This window comes from Lycorma delicatula, chromosome 1 (genome assembly GCF_047948215.1).
Source record: "Lycorma delicatula isolate Av1 chromosome 1, ASM4794821v1, whole genome shotgun sequence".
NCBI classification, from domain to species: domain Eukaryota; kingdom Metazoa; phylum Arthropoda; class Insecta; order Hemiptera; family Fulgoridae; genus Lycorma; species Lycorma delicatula.
This window is the reverse complement of record NC_134455.1, coordinates 211,486,176-211,513,073: the sequence shown is the minus strand read 5'-3', so window position 1 is coordinate 211,513,073 and position 26,898 is coordinate 211,486,176. Positions and strand designations below refer to the sequence as shown.

The window sequence follows — 26,898 nt, the reverse complement described above, 5'->3', positions numbered from 1 at the left end:
TATATTCCTTCCGCCGACTAAACTAGAGAAGGGAACGAACAAGGAATGTTTCATGCATTCGCGGAGTAAAAGAAAACTACCTTCCACCAGCACGCCAGGATCGACACTGCGGGAGCAACAGTGCTCTCTCTCCTTCGAAGCCTCGCGTGCAGCTTCCTATGCATGCGCGTAACAGCCAAACACCACGCCGCTGGAACTGTGAAGCGCACAGTTCCATACAAAGATTATTGTATTTTTTTCATTAACTGGAGGATGGCTATTGACATTAAGCTTAAGGATTATATATGGTACAAGTATAAAGAAAGAATTAAAGAAGAAAGGACTCATTATATTAAATGTTATCGATAATATCAAGTGAAAATAGGGAGGTCTGCAGTTCCACAGTGTCTATACGCGAGCCGCCAAGAGAGTTCAAGTAAACAATCTGCGCGTACGAGTGTTCAGGCGGTCGATTCACAAGCACTGTAAATCTCAAAATCTAAAACTCAGGTCGTACAGACAAAAATCTAGAAATACACTACACTGAAAAACAGTAAACTTTAAAAAATTGCATTACATTAACTTTCAAATTAAGAGTAAATAAATAAGTAACAGAAACACAAAAATTGAACACGAGAACAACGGAGTGATCATAAGAAAAGATCAAGGGTTTTAATAGAAATGAGAAGACATAACGTTGTATAAACTTTTGATTACATCGACACTACTATATGACAAATTAATTATACGGTGACTATATATGAGTAACGATTGTAGTGTTGCATATAGATATGGCCGCGTTGTGAATCGCCACTGATGCAAGTGACGTGACTCAGCAGAATCATGACAAATTCACTCACAGAAGGCAACGTTTGTTTATTCTTCACTCTAACAAGCTGAATAAACAGTAACATATACATAACATAACTGAATACAGTATAGTTTTCATCGGGTTGGGGTTGGGACTGTCACTAGATATTAATTATATATTTTTGTTTACTTTTTGCGGGTCGTGGCGCTAAAAAGGTTGTGAATCACCCTAATATTCTGACCTAATCCTCTTCATACTCTGTTTATAATAAAATTATAAAAACTACTTTATACAATTTTTTTATTTAAAAAAAAAAATTCAAAATACACATCCAATTTGCACTCTAAACTTAATTTTTAACTAACGTTTTCGCATCAATATCAAACAGAAGAACAATTTTTAAAATTAGCTTAAATACTCCAGTATTTGAAGAGAAAAACTGCAGCCTACATGAAATGTATAGTAACTAAAAAAAAAAGATTATTGAACTTTACATTTTTTACTCACATAAAATGTAAACTTCTATTCTTACATTCGCACGTAGAAATATACACGCATACACGCAGAAATTTATGTTTAATACGCAGAAGAATAATCTCAGAGATAAAGTAAATCACGAAATATTTCTAACTCATGACAAAAATTTAACAGTCGATTTATTTCTACATTCCTTTATATTTCTACATACCTATTTCATATTATACATTTTTTAACAAAAAGTAACAGAGCTATTTTTTTTTTAATTTCAGAAACTGACGATTCCTTGATAAATAAATGTAGACAAGATAAGTCAAGGAAATTTTCATGCGATCAACAAGCGCGGGTCAATGCTCCACAACATAGTAGTGTTGCCAACGTACGCGTTGTGAATGTCCCGCTATGTTTTTCTCATTGTTCATAAAAATTTAATACGTCATGAATAAAGACAGAACGAGTGAGGGTAGAAAGAATGTGATAGGGAGGAAAATCAGCGTGAGGAGGATCGACCGATTTATGTTTTGTTATGTGATAGAGGATAGTGATAGCATTCATAAGGACGCGGTTCGACTTCTGTCTTGACAGGTTTGTGAACTTAATGTTCATACTACGATTAATTAATTAATTGTGTTACATACAATTCTTTTTTTAACTCTAAGACGACCGGTAAAATTAAATAGGTAATCAAATGAAAGGTGTAGATATGATGAATAACCTAAATAAATCTACATACTATATTAAAAAAATTAAATAGCGATTAAAGAATAGAGAATTTCATATAAACTTACACAAACAACGGTATGAGTTCTATTTTATATCCATCAATAATCTAAAAGTGATAGTAGAATCATATTGGCGCGGATCGAGAAATTTAACAAGCTTTAAATTTCTATACTTTTTTTAATAAATTATACGTTTACTAAAAAGTTCGTAGACCAAATTTGTGAGCTTTTCCTTAAGTTTTCGTAAAAGTAAGTTTTACAGATGTTATTATAAAAAAATTAGATTAACGATTACGAAGATACAAAACATACTCCCCACACAGTATGTAAATTAAATAAAATCACATATTTACAACGCGGTTAGTAAATTAAGAATATTAAAAGCAGATTCTTAAAATAAAGAAATCTCGTGCGGATAAAAAATGACATTATGTAGGATTTTAAAAGATAAAAAAATTATGGATAATTCATTCACGAATATAAATTAACTACAATAATTAAAAAGATTCTGCAAAACAGATAAACATAAGCTGTCTGGGTGATTACATTTCTATGTTAAGAGAGGCCGACAAACATGTAATAAAGGGCCGTAGTGAAGGAAAGGGTGAGAAGAATTTATAAACACCACATCTCAATTAGAGTTCCGTTATAGTGAACGGAAGAAACGACTACTGCTGCGTGAAGTTTACTGAAATTCTCAACCGCTAAAACCTCATAGCATAAAGAAAACTATTTCCAGCTACGATAAATGTATATATACAAGTGTACAAACAACAACGATGTCGTCTTTTAGTCATAAACACTAGTAGTAAAAATTATATTAAAATTAAATAAAATTTATAAATATATGTTTGTATTACTTTTTTTGGGAATGTACGAAAATATATTTGGTAGGTCGCGGTACCCAAATTCTTGTCAACAAATACTGAATTAAACTTCAGTATAAAATTTGCAGGGTGCAAAATTTAGTTATAAATTTTGCACCCTGTAAATCGCTATATTTCCGTTTGTGAAAGTAAAATCCGTATTACAAATAATGAATAAATAAATACGAATAAAGATAGCAAATTAATACTAAGGAAATCTACGATACAGTGTGTCTTAGCTTCAACTTCATATAACTTCGAGCAGAAAACTCAGAAACATAATTTCATTAAAAGAAGCTGAATTTGGATTACATAAATTCACTATTAAGCGTTCAATATTATTTAAGTATCATTATTATTTAAATCACGAACTAACTCTATAGACTTAACCCGTATTACCGATGACGTATCTATTTAACGATGCCGTTTAGATTAGAAATTAAAAGGACTAATAAATTGAACAATTAGAATATTACTTAACACACTTCGATGTAGTAATTATCCAGCTACAGCGTTTAATGAGACCTAATTACCAATGTATCTTGTTATTAAAAATATGCCGCGATAAAAACATTCCAATATCTATGGAAAAAAAGAAAATGTACTGCTGATCGATGATAATATGTAATTAACAAATTTTATTACTTTTTAACTGCTTAAAAGGAGGAAAACCCGATAAAACTATTATAGTACGAATATAATACACACTTTTATTAGTAATACAAAAAATTGGTAAGTTTTTAAATTTATAAATCGAAGAAAACGAGTTTACTATCTCAGATAGCTGTACAGAGGGTCGTGTCAGTAGACTTGTTACTTAGTGTACCGATAAATGGAAACTGTTGAAACTATTCCACAATATTTTTTTTAAAAATAGAAATGCATGAACTTAGGATAAAACAAAATAATAATCTTATTGAACGACAGAAATAAATATATACTTTATGGAATTTATGTTTGCTTTCCTTATTCCTGGTTAAATATAAACTCGAATTTAAAGAAAACTGTACCGGATAACATAGGATAAAATAATACGTATAGAACGAATAAAGAAATTAATTAGCACCTGGTAACAATAGAATCTATATTTGGCTAAATAAGTAGTCATCGGCGATTCTCTAACAGTCATGTTAGTAGTAGCTGACTCACGGGCGGAAATCAGTTTCGTTCCTTCCACAATGACGCGTTACCCACACCGTTTCGGTTCATTACGTTCATACCTACTTGTTCAGAAGTAAATTAAAATCGATAACTTATAAGATTACAGTATTTTTAACTTCTTCACTGTAATGATACTGAATTATCTAAACATATAAATAAAATAGCTGTTCGTTTATTTATTACTATTATAAAATTCAGCAATTAAAGAAAGCATGTTGGAAAAAATAATGAAATCCTTAATCAAAACTGAATTTCAAAACACTACTCAACTAGCTTGACGTCAATAACTGACGTAAATATCACAAAATATTTTTAATCATCGCGTACATTTGAGCGTAGTTAAACAGTGATTTTTATTTTTGTAATATAAGCTAATGGTTTTACGAAGTTAAAATATTATCATTTAATGCCTCAATAACACACCACAGTTTCTGTGCGATGTTTTACGATTTAAAGAGTTAATTTGTAATTACCATATAAACTCAGGCTTTGTAATCGACCCTACACGAATGCTGAGAAATGAAATGAAACAAGTGCAGGAATCGCTTTCGGTATCTATGTTCTTTATATCTGTAAAGACAGTATACTATACAAACTGTATATCTATACAGTAAACGGTAATCATCTAGGGAATCATCCGTTTATATGTAACGGCACAATTTATAAGTAAACGCTAAAAAAATTGTTTTATTTTAACTCAATCATCCTTAGTAATAACAATTCTAAATTACAGAATATAAAAAAATGCAATAATTTCTTTCCGTCAGAGCTGCTTTGTGCAAACAGAAAGAAAAAATAAATAAATAGTGTTAAATTTAATTATTAAAACTTTCTGGTTTTTTCCGTTATCTCTGCTGAGCTCTTTCGCAGAGATCTCTATTTCTTCAGAAAAGATTTATGTTACAAAGAAGAATAATTCAAAACACTAAAATTACACACACACACACACACATATATATATATATATATATGTATATGTATAATATCTCAAAAAATAACTAAAGTAAAATCTTCATTAATTGATTTTAATTTAAGATAGCAAACATCTCTAAAATTGATCGGTAATGTAACAAGCAACAAATTAGGAGAATTATTTTATCAGGATCGATCTAAAGCCTGAGCCCATGACATCAGTATAGCAAACCTATTTACCCAGGTGAAAAGATAGAAAATTTAAATTAAGAACTAAATTATCTTATCGAATAAGGAAAATCTAACCCTAGTGAGAAACAGTAATACGATATTATAAGAATAAGGAAAGGGAAAATAGACTGAAGGTACAGGATACTTCAAAGAAATATAAAATCATCAAAGTCTACATAATTTTAAGGAAAATAAAAATAAGTAATATGATAAGTCACATCTCAAAGAAGGAGAACGTAAAACACCAGAAATAAAAGAATTTTCAAAATTTTAAGTTAAATTATTCATGATATGCGAAGTTCGGAAGAAAACAAAAGCAAAATATATCACATTTAAAAAAGTAAAACAGTTTTCATGCAGAAAGGAAATATACTAATATAAAACGTTGATCTAGAAATTTGAAAAAAAAATTTTAAGATATTTGTATGGACTGTGGTGATTTATAATCGCGATGGGAAAAGTAGAAGTCTTTCGAAAGTAGAAGAAACTTTTTCTAAAAAATAACTCGAGAAGAGAGGGAGTTTCGTAATAGAATCGTTAAAGAGAAGAAAGAGGATGATATTAAAGTATTATAATAAAGAGGCTATATAATAAGACAAGCTGAATAGCTTGCTGTTCTCCCGGGTACAAATCTTTTTTGAGTCAATCGCTGAAATTTTCAAATTTTATTATTTTTTAAAATATTAAGTGTATAAATAAGAACATGCGTAAAAGGATAATAATAAAAATAATAATAAGGGGGAATGATTTTCAACTTAAAATCATCGGAGTGAGTAGAGCAGGGTAGGTAAATGTTAAGGTCTATACAAATGCCTAAAACGTTCTTCGTTTTACACACTATAGCCTATCTATTCACAATAGCCTATCTATTTTATTAGACAAAAAGCATTGAGACAGTCAATCCTTGACCAGATTTTGCCAGCTATTAACTCAGCACTGCCACTAAATGAAAATAAACTAAGACGATTACTAATGTGGAGGGAGATTAGATTCAGAAGAAGAGACTATACATTTATGGAATTTGAAGCGGGCTTCATATTCATGGTTCATTCGTTGAGTCCATTTGTATGGGTCCTCTGACCCATACATAGCCTTCTATTTAACCGTTGCATTTCTTCAGATCCATTTTTCTCGTTATGTAAAACAGAAAAAATAACTATATCATCACAGTAAAAGAGAGAAGATACGATACTTGCTTGGGTAAAAAAAAAAAACAAAAAAACACTAATTAGCAATAAGTGTCAGCAGTAATGAACATTTACATTATAAAATTATGAAACTAAAGAGGCAATTTTATAATATCAATAGCATACACGTCAAATTTAATTAATTTTAACAAGTACTATTTGATGTTTAAACAGTCTGTTAATACGACGAGAGAAGGATAAGAAACAGGATTCTTCGACTTCCTGAATCTAAAATGTTTCATCTAAATCTTTTTGTCAAATTGGATGCTTTCCTACATATTGAGTGTTTTGAAAGAAAAAAAAAAACCTTCTAAAGTGAGAAATAAAAGTTTTTTTCTTAAATTTTGACAGAGAAGAAGTGAATTTGGATGGTTCACACGAACACAAAAAAATAAAAATTAAAAAAATTATTCATCAGTTGTACAAAATTGTAAAGATTATTAATTAATTAGAACAAGTAAGTAAATATTTTAATGGTAAAAATTAGTTTTTCTGCACATCTAGAATAAGATCAACAACCTTTAGTATAATAAACATAACAAAATAGAAAAGACATTAATCGACGATTGAAATCTCACTTAACAAGTTCTCAAGAGTAGATCTTTAGTTTTAAAAAATACATTTTTAAGACAAATTAAAATTACTAAACTTTATAATCTAAGCAAAATAATTTTAAGTTATAATTTATTTTCTTAACCGTTTATTCACTGTCTTCGCAAATTGTATATTAAGGTACACTGTTTAATCGTACTGAAGTTTAAGAAATAGCGAAATTGAATTTGGTAAATCACATTACATCCTAATTTAATTTTAATGTTTTAAAATAGCACAGAGCATATGGAATTTTATTCAACCACAGAGAAAAAGAGGGAATTCTAATCCCTTTACTCCCTAAAAAGGGAGTGGATTGTTTTGAATTATTATTCAAAAACAATAAATAAATAAAATATTATCTTAATTATCAAAAGACGATATGCCATCTCTAACGCTGTTTTGTATACACGATGAATTAAACGTATTGTTATTAGAAAAAATATATTAAACATAGCAGTAGAAAAAACATAATTGAAATTGATTACATCAAATATAAAATTAGGTACAGATAAAATATAAATACTTTTTTTTTAATAAAAAAAAGTAGTAGTAACATGTAACATTGTTTGTTTTTTTATTCTTGTAAAGTACATATTATTTATAAATATACATATATATCTAATGGTTTATCAATTTAAAAGTTAATAGATAAAAACCCTCGACTAAACAGCGAAATTTTTAATAACAATAATTAGTTACCGAGTAATTAAATCTGTACAAATAAAAATGTAAATGTTCATTTGTTCAAAATCATAAATCTCCGAAAGTTCTTCACCGATTGCTTTGAAATTTTAACACAACGTTGCATTCGAATACGCGCGTGTTTTTATATACCTCTATTTACATACGTAAGATATCACCCCTGTGACAAGTAAAAACATGTTTTTTTTTTGTTTTTTTAAAGCAGTGCTATCTGTTGGACATAAAAGCAACACACGTATACTAAATATTTTACGATTCCATTTCAGTGTGGAAAATTTAAAAAGGTAAAAGGGAAGAAGGGGAAAATTGGATAAAGAAAAAGGAGAAACGGGGAAAACTAAGTGGAAATGAGAACTAAGGGGAAAGAGAAATTGGGGAAAGGGAACGTGGTAAAAATTAAAGTGGGGAAAAGGGAAAAAGGAAAAGAGGGAAAGGGTAAAAGGGAAAGGTTAAATTTTGTGTAGTTCAAGTAAATGTAACAATTTTCGGATTAAATTAGGTTATATTATAAATCGTTTTAATAATACTATATTATTTAGAATAAAAAAATTTCCTATCATTATTTAGCATTTATTTTAGAATTGAAATGCCTTTATCGTACTAAGGGCAGGAAAGACGAACAGATTTTCTTTAATGTTAAACAATAATTTTTGAGATTGATAAATGTTATGAAATAATTTGGTTTTTACGATGTTCATATTATATAATTTAATTTAACAATTGTTTTATAAATAAAACATTTTTAGAAAATTTTCAAATTCTCTGTCGGTATAATGGCTTCTCAATTTTCCATCAATAAAAGTAATAAAAGAATTGTAAAAATCAAATATAAAAAAAAATAAAACCGAAAAACAGACTAACTGTTCCATTATAAATCTCTAGAAAGTAGAATCTGACTGTAGTTTTAAATTAGATCATTCGAATTACATATCACATTCAAATAAGTGCTGCAATACGATCATGGAAATCTTGCTAAAATTATATCTTGTTTAAATTTTATAAATCCCTACCGTTATGTTTTACTCTGTTTCACAGTTAAAAGTTAGTCTATTAAAATCTTAACTTATTAGTCTTTGTTTCTTTCTTTTGAAACAACAGATGTTTCAATTAATATCTTCGATTGTTGAAATCCCTTTACACTACACACATACACTACACCAAGAACATACACAATTTACAACATGTACCTTACATATATAACATATACCTTATTCTTACACATAAACTAGGCGATGTTGAGACACATTACGAAGCGCAATCGTAACCCAAACTATAGTGCCGATGGATGATTGGCTCTACGTAGAGAGTCTCGAAGGATGTCCTCTGGCACCTGGGCGAATCCAGTTGTATTTAGCTCTAGCTCCAGTATGCGTGCGCTCTGCTGGAGTGGTTCGTTATATCGCCGGTACTCGTGGGACCAAGATTTTAAGTCCACAAACAAATTCTACAGTGGTTGGTGGTCCGTCTGCAAAAATCTCCAGCATATGTCTTGCGAAAAGACTTCGATCGGCTTTGTCCGATGACGATAACTGTCCCGAGGTAAATAATTTGAATGGTGACAAAACAACTTTAGAATACCTGAATTTCAGATTTGTAGTTTTATACGATAATCAGGAAGGTTACCACCACCTTCCTGATTAAGGATTTACTTTTCCTGATGAATAAGGTCAGGAACAGGTTCAAGCGGTTCCCTCAAGAACATCAGAAAACCGAGAGACAGATCAATTCTAATAGAGACTTTTAGTGATGAGCAAAGTCGATCGCTCTTACGTCTCACCGATATGGGCGGTATAAGTATAAGTGCGGTATGTCATGGAACCTTGAACGCAAGCAGAGGAGTAATTTTTTGTCGTATCTTCTTGAGATGGAAGTTAATGAAATTTCCGATCAGCTACGTCCCCAAGGTGTTACGGAGGTGAGGAGAATAATGAAATGTCAGGGTGGGATGGAGAACTACTCCATCTTTTATTTTAACCTTCAACCATCCCATACCACCGGAGAAAATTAAAGTAGGATACCTATTGGTTAGAGTACCTAACCCACGACGATGTTTCCGTTGCCAAAGGTATGGCCATACCAGAACTTCTTGTCCGAACACCGCAATCTGTGCTAGAGAACACTGACTATCAAGAGGAAGAAAAATGTGCAACTGTTGGGGAACATATTTAGCTAGATCTTGAGATTGTCCAACTTTCAAAGAAGAAAAAGCAATCCTAAAAATCTGTAATGAGCAAAAACTTTCTTTCCCAGCCACCTGAAGGGAATATAAAAAATAACACTTAACTCTCGAAAACTGATTAAACCAGATGTCATCTTATTTTTCAGCTTTCCACTTTTACATCCATGATACTTAAGATTGCTAATAGATTTCTCCCACAAACATCGGGAATAAATGCAGGTCCTGCTGAGAGCTGAAGAAGCTTATTCAAGTGTTATCTGAGCAGGTCGCTTCACTTACGGCCACTATTTCATAGCTGACGAAAATGAACAAGAAGCTGTGAGTCGCTGTTAGTGAATGCAATCGTGGGATCCCTCTGAACGTCTCTGTCCCCAAAGTTTTACCCGTGAGGGCAGTAATAATCACAGCTGGCGGTAAGCCATCTGCTAAGCTCCCTGTTAAGAAAGCCCCCACAACCACCACCTCCGGGATGTCGTCTACAACATCCCATTCATCAAAATTCCCTCTCTATCACCTCATATATTGGAGGATATAGTTGAGGAACTGCCCGAACCTAGGGAATCGGAGTTCCTTACCACCAAAACTACGAAAAAGAAAAATCAACACCTAATAGCTAATATGCTAATAATAAACGACGGCAGGCACTGCGAAAATTTAACCGCAGACCTACAGCTGAACATCTAAATTTGTACCGTAAGGCTAGAGCAGTATGTCATCCGGAATTGTTAGACGCTAGAAGGAAGTCACGGAGGAAATATGTAGACACCATCTCACGCACTGCTCCAACGTGAAAAAGTTGGAGCAGTGCTCCAACTTTTCCACACACGTCTACTGTGTGGAAAAAGATCTGTGCGATTTGTGAGTCAACAAACCAGTCTATTCTCGGGTTTCTTCATGCAGGAGAACTCCTTTCATCATCTTCTGCGGTGGCAACTATATTAGAAAATACTTTCCGCTCGGTGTCTCTCACCTCTCATATGGTTACGAATTTCAGCGGACAAGATAAAGATGAAAAGATTATCGTTGAACATTGGTGATTCGGTCGGTGAATTAAATGCTCTATTCGCATTTAACGAGCTGTCATACGCACTTGCAAACTCGCGTGACACGTCTCCTGGATCTGACAACGTTAGTCTCTGTATTCTGTCGCACCTTTCTGATTCGGCATTACAACATCTATTGAACGTATAATCGAGAATAATCTATTCTCTGCACAAGTCTTCCCACCCATCTGGTCGGAAGCCGTTGTCATACCAGTACTTAAGCCTGGAAACGACAAAATAAGCCCCTCAAGTTACCGCTCTATCTCTTTGACAAGCGTCCTATGCAAGGTAATGGAGAGGATAACGAACCACAGACTTACGTGGTAATTGTAGAGACATGGCCTTTTATCTCCAGAACAATGTGATTTCCGACAGGGACGATCCTCCATTGATAATATAGTGTCATTGTCATAGTTTCTCCGGGGTGTTCTACATTCTACATACTTTTCATACTACATACTATTCTACAAACTTTTTAATAGTTTTTCGATTTTTTTTTTATGGTAGTTGTATGATTTGTGTCTTAACTTTTTGGTTTAAGTTTTTTGTTTTATCTTTATTTTTAATAATTTAGTTTGTTTTTAAATTTCTACTTTAAGCTTTTATTATTCTATTAGATTTTGTATTTATATTTCATGTTTTGTTTTCCGGGTGTTTTTATCTAATTTTTAATTTTGGGTTTTTAAAGTTAGTTTTTGGAAACACTACCTACATCGTGTACGGGCAATGATAACGCCGAAGCTTTTTTCTACTACTACTACTACTACTACTACTATTGCTACTCGTCCTTACCAATTTTATATTGGTTACAAAAAAAAAAACAAAAAACGTTGTAGTAAACTCCCCTCTTCTTAATTAACTGTGTTATGTTTTCTAATCAAACTGTACGTTATTTTTAAAACATTATGAAAAAGTCCAATAAGTTCCGATGGCTAAGCACATAGGAATAATTAATTATTAGTTCTTAACTTGAATAAAAATAAATAAATTAAAACAAGGCTTAATTAATTTAAATAAAAAGTACATCTTAATTTTAACTACGAGATATTGAAGTAACAGTGAATTTCCTGCGTCGATTTGGTAGTCTAGGGAACAAAACTCGATCCACACCAAGTCTTCTAGATTGGATTTCTGTGGTTTCTTATTAAAAAAAAGAAACAGTCTAAGCAGCCAGCTTGGCAACTAATCCCCAATCTTTACACTTACACCTACTACAAGTTAAGCGATACCTAAAAATAACGAATATCAATTTAAAAATATACTAATTTATTTACAAAAAACAAATTATATTTCTTTATGAAGTAATCACAAAGAAATGAAACCAAAATATCCTTTTCTACACGATATCAGTTTTCATTTCACAAAACTGAATTGCTTTTTACTCGAGACTGGCGTGGTAGGCTGTAACGAATTGGAAGTGACAAAGTAGAATATACCGTTTGAGTACTTGTTAATGAATCAGGCAGCTAATGAAACAAAGCATTACCTCGATAAATTAAGATGTTTAAATAAACATTATTTATGATTTTTCTTTTTTTAATCGAAGGATTACAATATAATTATTTTGCAAGCCGAATATCGCAACACGCAATCATAAATAATGATAAGTACATCAATTTATATAAAAAAGCCCATTCATCGTTTGAATGCTCACTTCATTATACAACAAACCCATTAAGTGAATGTCAATAATTAAATAATTTAGGTCGACCAAATAAATATTTAAGTAAATATTCATTTCCTTATTTGGTTACACTTTGAATTTGTTTTTACGTTGACAATTATAAAATAAATGAGAAAACTTCACGGGTATTTTTTATAAGTATCGAAAAATACATAAGTTAATAAACAAAGTAGCATAGAAAAAAACCTAAATTTAAGTGCAATGAGAATTCTGTACCTTTCATAATTACAAATACCTTTTAAAGCATATATATATATAGAAAGAGAGAGAGAGAGAGAGAGAGAAACATTAGTATTAATTACTATTAAAATTCAATGGTATTAATAAAATTTCTGCCAAAATAACAATTGATATCATTAAATATAGATTTTAAACTTACTTTTTAATCAAATTTTCTCAATACCCTAGATATATTTTAAAAAAATTCTAAACTTTTGGGATATTTTCATGAACCCACGATGTAGCTTAATCAGAGAACTTTGGGATATTAACATGAACAAAACAACAAACCACGGGGAAAACATATAACAGTCGATTTAACTAGACTAAGTCAATCTTTCAGTGCTTACTCCATTAAAGTATAAACTAATCATTTTTAATTTACCCAATTTCTAAAACAGAGGAAGTTTTCAATTCTACTCGTACAAATTTTTATTTAATTTTTAAAATGTATTTTCAAGCCTTCTATGAAATCGTACCATTCGATGACTTTTTTTTTCTTTTTTTGTATAGAAGTTCTGGTGATTCTATAGAAAGGTTTACCACATAGCCTAAGTGGAAAAAAGCTTTTAAACAAGAAATTATGTTACTTAGTTCTGAATATTTATAATGTAAATATAAAGCATGCTGTCATTCTGATATTCAGAATATTTCAGCGCGAAAATTCCAGAACATCAGTTGAAAACTTTGGATAAACAATAATACATAATCCCGCATATCATAGTTTTAATCCAGCTCAATGTTTTTATATATTCCTGTATTATTCTCTATTCCTATATTCCTGTGTATTCCTTTTCTTATTATTATCAGGAGAAAGATTTCTAATAAAAAAGGATCCATTCATATTAAAAAAAAGAATATAAAAATTAACAATTTTATTTAAGTATTTCGAATATTTAGTTTTGTTAACTTTGATTTTTCAAAGTTAACAACACTAAGTATTCGAAAATAATTATTTTTCAATTACTTTAATTATTTAATGGTCGGTATTTAAAATGATTATTTTTAGCAATTTATTGTGTTTTGTTTGATGTCGGATTATTATTACTTTTAGGTTTAGTTTTGTAGTGAAATAATAAGAAAAATAACACCATATGATGTCAAAAGGCAGGATTTTCTCAACCGGATTTGGAAGTAGGGGTTTAATGAACTAAATGCAACTTTAAAAACTACAACAGCGTTAGAAACTTTCACAGATTTTAAATGCAAGTCCTCACCAGCGATAAAGTTAAAAATTATTTTTAAATCCACTGACTTCTTTTTTATCCTTATTGTTTATTTAATTACTCATTTTTCCTACGTACAGAAGGGACATGATGTATCGTTTCCCGCAGAAAGCAAAAAAATGGAATCATTATTTCTACACCATCAGGCTCGTTCTTAAAACGTGTATATTATATATGTATAAATATCAGATTGTAATGTTACTAGTTCTTGGGCCCAGTTTCACCAGAGCGATGCGTGCTGGATCCGCACAACAACATTTTCACACATACCACGCAAAAATATAACATATCAAGCAAAAATACTTCATACGCAATAAAATATCAATTTTAACAACCTTCTTACACACACACACACACAAAAAAAACAAACAATTAGATTTAATAGAAAATGAAATGGCAAAAAAACTTTCTCATGATGAAAAATGGAGCCCCCAAATAAAATTTACAAGAATAAAACGTCAATTGCCGCTAAAAACCTCAACAATTTTACATTTTTATGTACGAAGTTTACGTTACATACCTTTTAAAATAATAAAACCGAATTCAGATAAACGCACTGAGACTAAAAAAATAATACTATTTAAAATAAACAATATACCTTACTAACTTTTAATTTGTATCCGATTTCAGAAGTTAAAATGTAAATAATTCTGAAAAGCCGGTTTTTTAAAAGTTTGTTTTATTTAAAACCTTTAGTTGTATTTCTATTTAAAATAGTACGGGCCTATAAGAAAGGCCGGCGGAAATACATATTATTTTTCTAACTCATATTTTTATAAGCTACTAGCCGTTCGGAGCTCCGCCCTCTGAAACCCTCCTCCACTCAGCTCGCTTCGCTCGCCATTACCGTCTAGCCAGGACCGCCGCGGCGTTCGTTACATTCATAGTTGTGAGAATAATACTGATAAATAAAAATTAACGTGATCAGGCTTCATAGTAACCTGAAGAAGAAACTAAATTACAATAGCCAGACTAGTAGTAACTACGGTAACTAAAGAACACGGATCTTTGACGAGCAAAACTTATTTCTTTTGTCATGAGAGAAATTAATTTAATTTAAAATTTTTTCTTCTTTAATAATATCTTTAATTGACAACTTCACCCCCGTGGGGTTAGAGCCACGTTCTATGGCTTAAAAATTTCCCTTGGATAACACTAATATATTTTGCAAATTTGAAAGGGATCGGTCGGTTAGTTCTAGCGTGATGTGAGAACAAACAAACATAAATTTTAAACGATAAATTTTCGGCTTTATATAAAAAATAAATACCCAATAAGTAGTAATAACAAAAAAATAAAAAATACTTTCTAGTCGTGTACATAATCGTATCATTCTTTGTTCAAAAAAAAAAATCTTACGATGATTTTATCAGTAAGAAACTACGTAACTTCGAGACCACAGAAGAATTTCTTCCATCAAATAAAAAAAGAATCACAGAAATCGTGGCATCTAACTTGACTTTGAAAAGCATGTACGTAGAAAAGATACGTACTAATTGAATTCAGAATCTTCTCGTTTTTTGAAGTCGCAGTTAAAAAGAGAGAACTAGTAATATTATTTTAAAAGAATGTATGGAAATATTATTTTAAAAGAAAATAATAATGTACGAGTTCTTTTATGCGTTTGACATATGATGTAAACTGTTCTTTAAAAAGTATGTTTCAGGAAAAGATCACCCAAAATACGCAAGAACAACATATATATATAAAATAACTACGTTATCTAATAAAACGTGGAAAATAATGTTATAATTAAATAAAATTTTATATAGATCCTTATAAAGTGCATTGATATATATATATACATACACACACACACAAAAGAAAGGCTTTTGTTAAGATAATTCTGATGTTTCAAATCTTTAAAATGATAATGAAAAAAGTATATATACAAAAAATGCTTTTATTCTTATTGAAGTTTTAGATTATTTATTTCTGAAATAATTTCTACTGAACTAAATAAATAATAAATAGGTCAATAAAAATGGTTTGTTACTGGACTCATAAACATGAAAATAATATATAATTGTCGATTCAAAACCAACTATTAAAAAAAGAAAGATAATTCATGACTGTAGTAAGATTTAAAAAATGAATTATAATCACCTTAATGGAACACCTAAACACGGTTAAAAAAATTAAATAGGCAGTCGCAAAAATCATAGGTATAATACAGAATATGAATCGGATATAAGGATGAGAAACTTCTGACTTTCATAGTATAAAAAACCATTGTCTAAATTTAAGTGTGTATATACATGCGAATGTATGAGTGAGAGAATACATTTCGAGTACGTATACGTAAACGTGTGTGTGTGTGAATTAGGCCTGTATCAAGAGAGCGTAACCGCTGAGTGGGTAGTTGCGTGGTGGGCGTTGAACCCAGGTCCTCGTCTTTCACGGCTGAGCCACGAACCGTCACTTCCTGACTATTCTAGTAGAAGGAAAGATGGAGCATGTACAGTCCGGTACAGTCTGAACAGCATAAGATGTACAGATATTTGCACCGTTATATTTAAGGCTTTTATAATAATGAAATAACACCTTTCCCACCCACATAAAATACAGCTTACTATTCGGTAAAAAAGGAACAGCGTATCATGTTAACCATAATTTTTTAATTCATTTCATTAACGATAAAAGGACATAAATTTTCACGAGTGAAATTCAAATCCCTTGAATTAAAAATTACTACGTAGACTCAAACAGCCTACACCAACCAACTAAACGATACACAAAAGTGTTGTTTTTTAAAAAGAATACAAACACACACACTGATACACACGAACAGAGCGAACCTACCTACGCATGTTTGTATCTAAATTTGGTGTGTACAAATTGAAAAACACTTTTTCTATCGTTAGAAATACAATAAAAAATAATTTCTACAAAAATATTATCTGAAACAGAAGAAAATACTAACACATTTGAAAGATACAAATCATTCTTACAGAGCTTAAAATACGTCGTATTTCTAGTGTAATGGGCACGTACAGTCATAGTACGAAACGACTATATACGTAACAATTTAGAAATAATTTTTTTTTAAGACAATTCACTTTTCTATAAATTAACATAGCATTTAAAAATAACTTTACCCCGCTATATGTATCACGCCGACATGAAATTTTCCCTTTGAAAATGATTCATACATTGAATTATGATTCGTACAATTATCGACTTTCTTGATAAAAAAAAGCAATATAATATTCTAGTGAGAACCCAATCCATCGTAAGGCGGTTAAAAAAAGGAAAAATACAGCATTTATGGCAAAACTCGGTATGTCGAAGGATAAAAAAAAAAAACTTCTGTAAAACTGCATTTTCTAGTAATATATTTAATTCTTAATTTAAAAATAATAATCAACATTACCAAAAATAAGATAATACAAATGCTTCACCTGTTAAAAGTCGGTCTGACTGAGCTTAAGAACCCAGGTTTATGTCGAATTGAAAGTACAGTTAACTTTTAGACGTATCCGAATATTTGTGTTGCCTGTATACTTGATCGTTTTTTTTTATGTTACTATCTGAGGACTAAATCAGACTGAATGTATTCAAGACCTTATTGACATCATTCTCATACAAAAACAACACTGAAAACTGAAACTAGGCTGATTATGTAGTATGGAAGTATCCTGTAATAACTACCATTAGAATTAGAATGTAAAAAAAAACATTAAAACAAAATTGCGATACAGAAAATTCCCAGAAGATAATCATTAATAATAAAATCGCACATTAACGTCGCACAGTCCTTCCTGAGATACTGTTTTCTGATTAATAAAAAAGTATCCTTTTTATTTAAAATTAGTTCAATACTTTGAATTGAAAAAAATATTCTACACTGTCAGTCCACTACTTCTGCTCCTCAACTACTGAGTGGATATAGTGAACGTAACGAATAATCTCTTACAAAAAGGGCAACATTAATTTCCCTACAGTCCTTATCTATAGCCTTTCTTATTATTTTAACGCAAGTAAAGCAACTGAAGAACAAGGTGCGCCAGTCAGAAGTGCTTCTGTAAGAGTAACGACAGAAGCACTTCTGAAAGAGTAACGACGTTTATTGTACAGCCAGACCCGGTAGTGAACAGAATGGTGTCGCTTGTAAAAATAAATATTGCCTGCAATTCCAGAGGATCCAGTCTAGTGATACACCGCAGTTTATTAGGTTCAGTGAAGAAGGCGACGGGAAACCGCTTCATTCTCCACACTTCTTAGTAAGACTTGCTGGATGCTTGTTATTCTACGGAATTTATCTCGCTTTTGGAAATTACATTTTCCTGTCGGGTCGCTTATAACCACCTTCCGGGTCGGTCTAGTGGTGAACACGTCTTTCCAAATCAGCTGATTTGGAAGTCGAGAGTTCCAGCGTTCAAGTCCTAGTAAAGGCAATTAATTTTATACGGATTTGAATACTAGATCGTGGATACCGGTGTTCTGTGGTGGTTGGGTTTCAGTTAACCACACATCCCAGGAATGGTCGAACTGAGACTGTATAAAACTACACTTCATTTACTCTCATATATATCAACCTCTGAAGTAATAACTGAACGGTAATTCCCGGAGGCTAAACAGGAAAAAGAAAGAAAGGTCGCTTATTACCAATACGGTAATGGCAACCGATAAATGTAAACATACCGTCGCCCTCTGAAAATATTTCACACTTTAATTGCCGATTATGAATAACACACGTAACTCGTATTACAAAACGGATATAAAGAAAGCCTCTTAATAAAAAATAATTTGAGGATAAAAACGATTTATTCATTAAATTTTCATTTGAACCGTTTGATAATACACCGAAATGTGATAATATAGTTCTATAACTAGTAATTGTTATAGATGTTTAGAACTAATCAAAATTTTGCAGTTGAGAGCTCTCAGCTAATATCTTTTTGCGATGATTTTATACCAAGCCTCATCAAAAAATTCTGATTACAATATTTTCACATAACTGACGAACGAAGCAAACCAATTATAATCACAGATTAATAAGATATTTGCACGTTCATCTTATTTACTTGCCGTTTAAAAAACTCATTTATATCATTAATAAACGAGAAAGTAATATATTCTTTCAGGCAAACTTTTAATCAGAGAAATAATATTGGTTAACCTAACAAAGTCAATCGATTATTAAAAACATGTATAAGTATAACACAAAATGTTGAATTCCTAACAATTTTAACGATTAATTAATTTTTCGCTCCGGGTAAAGTGAATTTTAATATATATACAGTTCTAAATAACTCTCTACTGAAATGCTAAAACTGGTTTAGCCTATTAATCGTCAGTCAATGTGAAACAAGTTATGTTTATTAAAACTGCAAAATTAAGTAAAATATTAAGATTTTTCAGCTAGTAATAAGAATAAAATTTTTAACCGTAGAAAAACTAAAAAATGAATACATTTTGCTTTAAAAAAAATCAAGCTTAAAACAAATACAAAAAATATTTAATAATCCATAAATTATGCAAGTTTAAAAAACTGTGGCCAAATAACAAGTTTAGTCACCTTATTGACTTCTTAATAGGCAGATACATTAACTATTTGTATTCATTTAAAGAATTAAAGGAAAATCTACAAGGGTTTTATAATATTACGAAGAAAGTATACAAAACACGAAATATCGGATTTAAATAATAAATGACCGGACTATGTCTCACCAAGTCTAAAGTTAATGTACTTTTGGCAGTCTAAGGAATTAAAAAGCAGTTAGTTTAAGTAGGAAGAAAACAAGAAGTTAATGTAGTACTCAATAAAATATGATTTTACTGAAACCGGGATGTAGTTCTACCTACATAAAACCACTGTGTAATAAATACAATTTTAGAAAAAAAATTGTATCCGTTACATATCCATATATTATCACCATGCAATCGTTTATTAAGTTAAAAAGGTTAAAGATAAAATTAAAAATATCGCATCATATTTTTAGAACTAAGGTGACTGGAGAGGTAAACCCGTATATAATTACTGTAGCTGTTCGCCGATTAAATAATTTAATTTGATACTGGTGAAAGAGTGTTTCTTAGTTAAATTTTCTGTATTTATGGAATACCAACGCAATCTTGTTACAGTCGTGTTACTCGTTGAGCTACCACCAAAGTGGTGCTATGTGTATATTATTCCCACCGAAAAATTGTAAAAGGGAAGGAAAATAAAATGAGAAAAAAACCGTTCCAAAGTTTAAGCCCGTTATTTTACATAGATTTTTTTGCTAAAATATATCCTGAGCGATTTAATAATAAATAAGTTTTCCGTTAAAAAGAGGAGGAACAAAGCCCCGTTACATATTTCAAAAACATTTTGAAATTAAAAGTGAAAATATGTTGTCCTTCGATTTTGGTGTTTCAATTTTTTAATGTATTCTGAACGATTAAAAAAAAAAAAAAAACGAGCCAGGGAATGTTTCAATTATTGTTAAGTTTAATCCTCTCTGTAATGTTTGTTAAAACGTTTCTCATGCGTGATGACCAAAATTAAAAAATAAATAAACGACCGACGTCAATACACATAATATACTTATTTGGCTAATCTTCATGGGAGACAATAAAATATCATGAAAAGAGTGTATTCTGAACAACACGTAGGTAAGATTTCAATCTACACGTGTAAATTTCGACAAATAAACCTCTAATTTTCATTAATTTTTTGCCTTGTTTAATATTATGTTAATCTTAGGGCGTTTCAGATTTTTTATTAATTTTTAAGGGGTCCTGGAGGGCCCTTTTAATTTATTATATTTTTTTTTAGTAGGAAAATCAATGAGAAAAAAATTCAAATATTATTACGCTTCGATTTTTAATAAGTAAGTAGTAATCTTTTGATCGCTCTTTTCCTTACCTCTGAACGTAGAATAGGTTTTTGAAAAAAAAGTGCCGTCTCAATATCGACATTTCTATTTTCCTACTATTAATCGAATGAATTCAAGAAAAGGGACTGATATACAGCATTATCAAACATATTAATAATGGTCTTCTTGCGACACTCTTAACAAAAGAATGCATATTGCGGCTTAGTAGAAGTGTGCATTAATATAATTACATGGCGAATAATAATTATAAAAATAAATTCCACAAAAAAAAATCGATTATTTACTGCATTAAAGCTAAACGTTTGAACTACAAGGATAAAAATTGTAGAAACCAAACTCTGCAGATGGGCCTAATTATTTCAACATACCTATCGAAAATATAAATAAAATAGTCATCGAAAAAGAAAACTGAATGTCATTTTTTTAAACTTTTATAACTAGTTTGCGTGCTAGGTAATGCAACATTATATTTAAATATAAAATATATAGCGTATTTTTAAAATAAAGTGCGTTTAAGATTTACCGCCTATATTCAGGATGTAAAGAGATGGCGTTGGCATAGTACAGTTATTTCAATCAATAGTAAGCTGTTAGCAACAACAGTTTAGTCATTTTGTAGTTTAAATTATCCACCTTTTAATAAGTGTTACTATTCATCATCCTGCGTAGTATGAAATATGAGACATAATCCAATTTTTATGGCAAAAAACAATTGTGCCGCTGAAATTCACAGGCAAATCTGTGGTATTTACGTGGACCAAATATTATAATTACCGCTACAGTAAGACAGTGGTGCCATTCATTTCGAGAAGGGCGAACGAACATTCATGTTGAAGAATGTGGCGACTTGCTGTCTGTGATAAAGGAGATTTGATTGAAAATGTTGGAAAAAATTCGAGTAAACCGGCAATCTACCATGTCACAATCGTCTTTGATGTGTCCTGACTTCACGATTTTTTATTTATAAAGATTTAACTGAAAAAGTTTTAGTATAAAAATTGTGTGCCGGATGAGTGTCGAAGATTTAACCGACACACGCGAGTACAAACGTCCTGTTGCAGCGCATAAATTTTTGCAGTGTTATGAAAATGAAGGTGATGAATTGTCTGATCGCACTTTTACCGGAGATGGACATGGATTTTTTAATCGAATGTAGAGAAAAAGGAGCAGTCGATGCGATGGCATCATTTATCATCTCCTAGACCGAAGAACTTCAAACGAGAACGTACAGTAAAGAAATTTATGGCTACTATTTTATGGGACTTGCTTTTCGAATATAGTGGTCGCAGAACTACTGTGAATGCCGACACGTATTGCGAAACGTTAAAAATTTTTAGAAGAGCTATAAAAAATAAACAACGTAAGATGCTATATCGCGGGATTTTGTTTTGGCACTACGATGCCCTGCCATACACGGCAAATCATAGTGAGGCGTTTGGAAAAATTTCGTTGGAAACTTGATCCTCCACCCTGCAGCCCTGACTTAGCTCCAGCGATTATTTTCTTTTTCTTCAAGTGGCTTTCGTCAAAAACGGTTTGACGATGACTTTGAAAATGCCGTTAGTGTATGGTTTAAGTCACTCGCGGCGAAATTCCTTGAAGCGGAAATGAAGAAGCTAGTGAAACACTATGAAAATACGTTGAAGTTAGTACAGACAAGGATTAAATAAACGTAGTTTTTATGGCGTAAGTAATAAAGTTAGTTCATATTTTGTCAGTTTTGTTTTTACTTCAAAACGAAACTTACTTTAAAAACACGCCTCGTAAAACTTCAGCTTATTTATTCAATATATAAGCTAGAATATTGGACACAGGAGTGTAGAACAGAAATTTTATAGCATATGAAAAATGCAAGGGATGACCAAGGTTTCAATCAGGGATCTAAATAAAAGGCGCGAGCGCATATTCACATTTAAATATTCTTTTCAGGAATTTTTATTTGATTCTTCCCTTTTATTAATTTATTTAATAAACCATGCCATACTGTCTTACAATATATTACTGAAGTAATATACTTACTGTACAATATATTAATGAAGTAATCAGCAAATCAGCATAATAGTTCACTAAATTTTAGAATTTTTTCAAACTTCATAAAACAATAAAAATTTAAAAGAAAAAATTATAACTAAATCAAAATGAGCTGAAAAAAGCATTTATTTCTATTAAAACATAAACACATAAAGTAATGAGGCACTACCAGTAAAGCAAAATGCTTGTGCGCTAGCAGAGAGTACAATTCAGCCAAAGTACAAAAAAGAAGTGTCACTCTACAAATAAAATAACGTAAAATATAAGTAAAGTAAACAATATTAAAAAAAATCTTAAAATACCATCAAATAAGTTAATTATAAAAACGATATAACGATACCACTAAGTGCAACATTGAAAAAAAAAGAAACAATATAGTTAATAAAATGGTGACCACAAGCACATTACAAGAATGACCTAGAAGAGAATGCAATTTCTTCATCTATTGACAAACATAACACAACCTTAACAAAGTAAAGAGAAAATATTGTTATGTTTAATCCACTCCGTAATATGTTTAGTCAAAGATCTAGTAATAAATTGTTACTGACGTAGAAAAATTGTCTTTTGCAGACAGTTAGATCAGTGCGGGGAACAATGAAAATTATAGGGTAAACTCAAATTATATGAAGTAGCAGACAAAAAATATATTTATTCTTATTTATAAAAATTATTAAATTTTTCAGATAGATTTCTCTAACAGGTAAAACATTAAAATCATCAAAAGGTTTATTGCTAGGATTTAGTCGTGGTCTACCAAGTGCTGCCTTAATAAGGCTCTTTTGTATTATAAATATTTTATTAATATGCACATCAAAACCATGATTAGTTTATTAAAAAAACTGTTGCAATAAGTGCGTCAGAAGGGCGGATTTCCGGTTTTAGTCAGAAAGAAAGGATGTTGAACTGCTGTAATGATTTTTGAAAGTAATATAGCTTTCGGTGGTTTGTTTTTTTTTGTATTTCACGTTATGTTATCGTGTCTTCAAAACGATTAAAAGTTCTAAACTGACTTTTAGGATACCAAACCCTTCCTTCATACCAGATCACTGGATTACTGCGAAACTAGCTTTTTTTAAAACGCTTTTCGAAGAAAAGTATGATATTACTTTCGGTTGCTTGAATTGAGTGAAGGGGGGGGAGTGAAAATGAATTTTAATTAAGTTTTGAGATGTGAGTACGAAAATAACATTCACTTAAATTGGGGATACTACATATATTTCTGTTTGGTTCATATATACATAGGCCAATGTGTAAAATTTTTTGTGGCTCGAAAATCTCCAAAACTACAAGATCAATTTTATTGAAATGTAGACATGCTGTAGTAGTAATTTCCAAATTCTTTGGAAATCCGCTAAAATGTTAGTTTTTCGGCTAATAGAAAATGAGTCTGCCATTTTGATTTCTTTGAACCATCATTATAGACAGTTGCAACTGAGAAAAAGGGTTTGATCCTTCGTGAATGTAAATGCAAACGTGTATAATTTTTTTTTTGTCTTATGTAGCTTAATCTAGAAAATTTGAATACAAAGATATAGATCTCTTTTTCACACACACATCATATATATATGGTTTTATTTTATTATTCAATATATAGTGCATATTATTCATTGCAAAACATACATTTAAAAAATCGCAAAGGAATCAAATCAGGATGATGAATTTAGCGTAATAAACTAGATATATTATTTTGAAAATTAACAACGTTTTAAGCTCATTTTTAAAAACTCGTAACAGCTTTTCACAGATGATTACTATTCAACATTTCGATTTTTTTATATAATAAGTTTGTAATAGCAATAACTTAAATCCCAGTCGGGTTTTGGGAAGTATTTCTTAGTTTCTACTGAAATTTACGAGCTATTTGAATCACGGCATGCTTTTAAATATAGTTATAAATTATTTTTGAAGTATCCATAAAATAATAATCCTAACTGTTTTTAAGTGCATTAGCAGTTAAATTAGTTCACGTAATGAGAATTTCTGACAAAACTACAATGAAGCGTGAGTTAGGCTAAAACATACTTCAATTAAGGTAATAAAACTGAAACAAACTTGAGAAATGCTACTGCAAATGCGCGTATCTGTTATAACTTTTAAAATTACTTTTTAATTTTTTGAACTTTACTTCTGGATAATCCGCAAATTATTGTGGTAATACTTTGTAAATTTAGTTCCAGTATTAACCACTGAATGCGTTATCGAGCGCTTCAAGAATGTTTATTCGTAGATAAACATGAATTGTGAAATTAATACGTTAGAGAGCAGCAGTTTACAAAGCCACCTTCAATTACATACCGACTAAAAGTGTTAATTTTTATATATTTAATGCATTACTGAAAATGGGTGAATTAGAACCAAAACCAACTGAGCCTGCAGATGAAATAGACTGGACAGTGGACACGGAGGTTCATTTATTAAGTTCAATGGTTGGACATAAACCTGTAGGTTAGTATACATTGTCAACATAACCTCTAAACGTTAGCATAACCGTACTATCATACCTGTTGCAAAGTTCGGTTAGACAATTTTCTAAAATAAACTTATATAGTTGTCAATACCTGTTATTATATGTAAATTAATTTTGGGGTATAATTTTCTAATCGTCACGTTGTTATGTTGAGAAACTATAATTCAATGAAATTGAGGTTAATTCATGTTACACAACAATTTAGGTACATTAGTTGATCAAATTATTACTGTTATTGGTTCCTGTGTATCTAGTACAGCTAATGTTGGATTCATATATTATTCAGTTATTTAATATAATATTATGTGTGTATCTAGAGCAGTTTCTTAGTGTCATATAATTTGTTTATTAGCAAAATGAAATAATGCTTGTTTTGGACCAAAATAATTATATTAACTACCATATCCTGGACAGGTAATTGAAGCTGAATATACAGATTTTGCTTTTCAAGAAATAAATAGAAAGATAAATTCCTTCAGTTCAAATGTTGGTTTTCATAGATAACTTCTGTTACAGTCTAGAGGTAAATCCATGTAATAGTTATATGTTTAGAAAACGAAAGTTCCAAAAACCTAACAGAACAATAAATATAAAGTAAAATTCTAGTAACAGATCTTTATATATCTGTTAGTTCAAATTAAAAAAAAATACATTTTGTAGGTACATTAAGGGAGGCAGAATAACAGTAATTCACGTACATTTCATTTTCTGAGGAATTAAAAAAAGGTTATCAGCAAATGACTAAACAGATTAAGTTGCTTGCTTATTTATCATATTATATAAATTTGTAAATAGTTAATTTTTTTAAGTTAAATATTTATATTTACATTCTGTATGAGTAAAAAATATTTGCTGTGAAATATTTGTCATGTCATGTGAAAATATGCTCCACTTTTGTTTTATCTGACAGGCATATATTCTAATATATTAATCAAATTTTTTGTGTCAAATTATACAATTTTTTAATTTATTAGTATGATCATTGTTAGTTAACCTTTGTATTTATTATACATTAACTGAAATTAAGAATTATTTGGATATACATGTTCAAAAAATTAATTTTCACAATTATAATACAAGGAATAAAAGAGCCATTGATAAATTTTTCTTTTAGTTGAATTAAAATTAAGAAAAACTGTGTTAATTGTCTAATATAACAAAAATATTATACCAAAGAATTTTTTTTAATTTATCAATAGACTATCTGAATGAATGACTGATCAATAAATCCAGAGAAAAAAAACTATTAAAAAATAACTATCACAAAAATAAATAAAATAATTAAAATGAATAACCAAATAGATGCTAGAAGTAACTAAAGTCAAAGAATGAACTAAAGAAAACACAGGTGTAGGGGTGGCTATAGCTGAAAAGAAACAGTTTATTTTTTTTGTTGTTGCCAACAACATAGCTGAAAAAAAAGCTTGATGGCAGCTCAAGGCTTGTGTTGTTTTATTTTTATTTTGGGGTTTCATTGTTTTACTTTTTATGATGTTATCTTGAATGTAAGTTGTTTAAGATTTTATTAATAGGGTGGATATTTTGCTGCACAATTACTTTTTTGTTCACAGGGAAAAATG

At 30.4% G+C, this 26,898-nt stretch overlaps 1 protein-coding gene and 1 long non-coding RNA gene across 3 annotated transcripts in view; one reads left to right on the top strand and one right to left on the bottom strand.

The window, feature by feature from the left end:
* Nucleotides 1-26,898, bottom strand: part of LOC142328003 (uncharacterized) — a 69,494-nt gene that overhangs the window by 17,160 nt on the left and 25,436 nt on the right. The window lies entirely within an intron of this gene.
* The window catches only part of LOC142327993 (uncharacterized), a 58,225-nt gene continuing 56,433 nt past the window's right edge, over nucleotides 25,107-26,898 (top strand). For both annotated transcript variants that reach the window (XR_012757147.1, XM_075371425.1), the window contains exon 1: nucleotides 25,107-25,296. Coding sequence is in view for 1 of the 2 variants with exons in the window: in XM_075371425.1 (XP_075227540.1) it covers nucleotides 25,191-25,296 (106 nt within the window). In the remaining variant the exon portion in view is untranslated. The remainder of the gene's footprint in view (nucleotides 25,297-26,898) is intronic.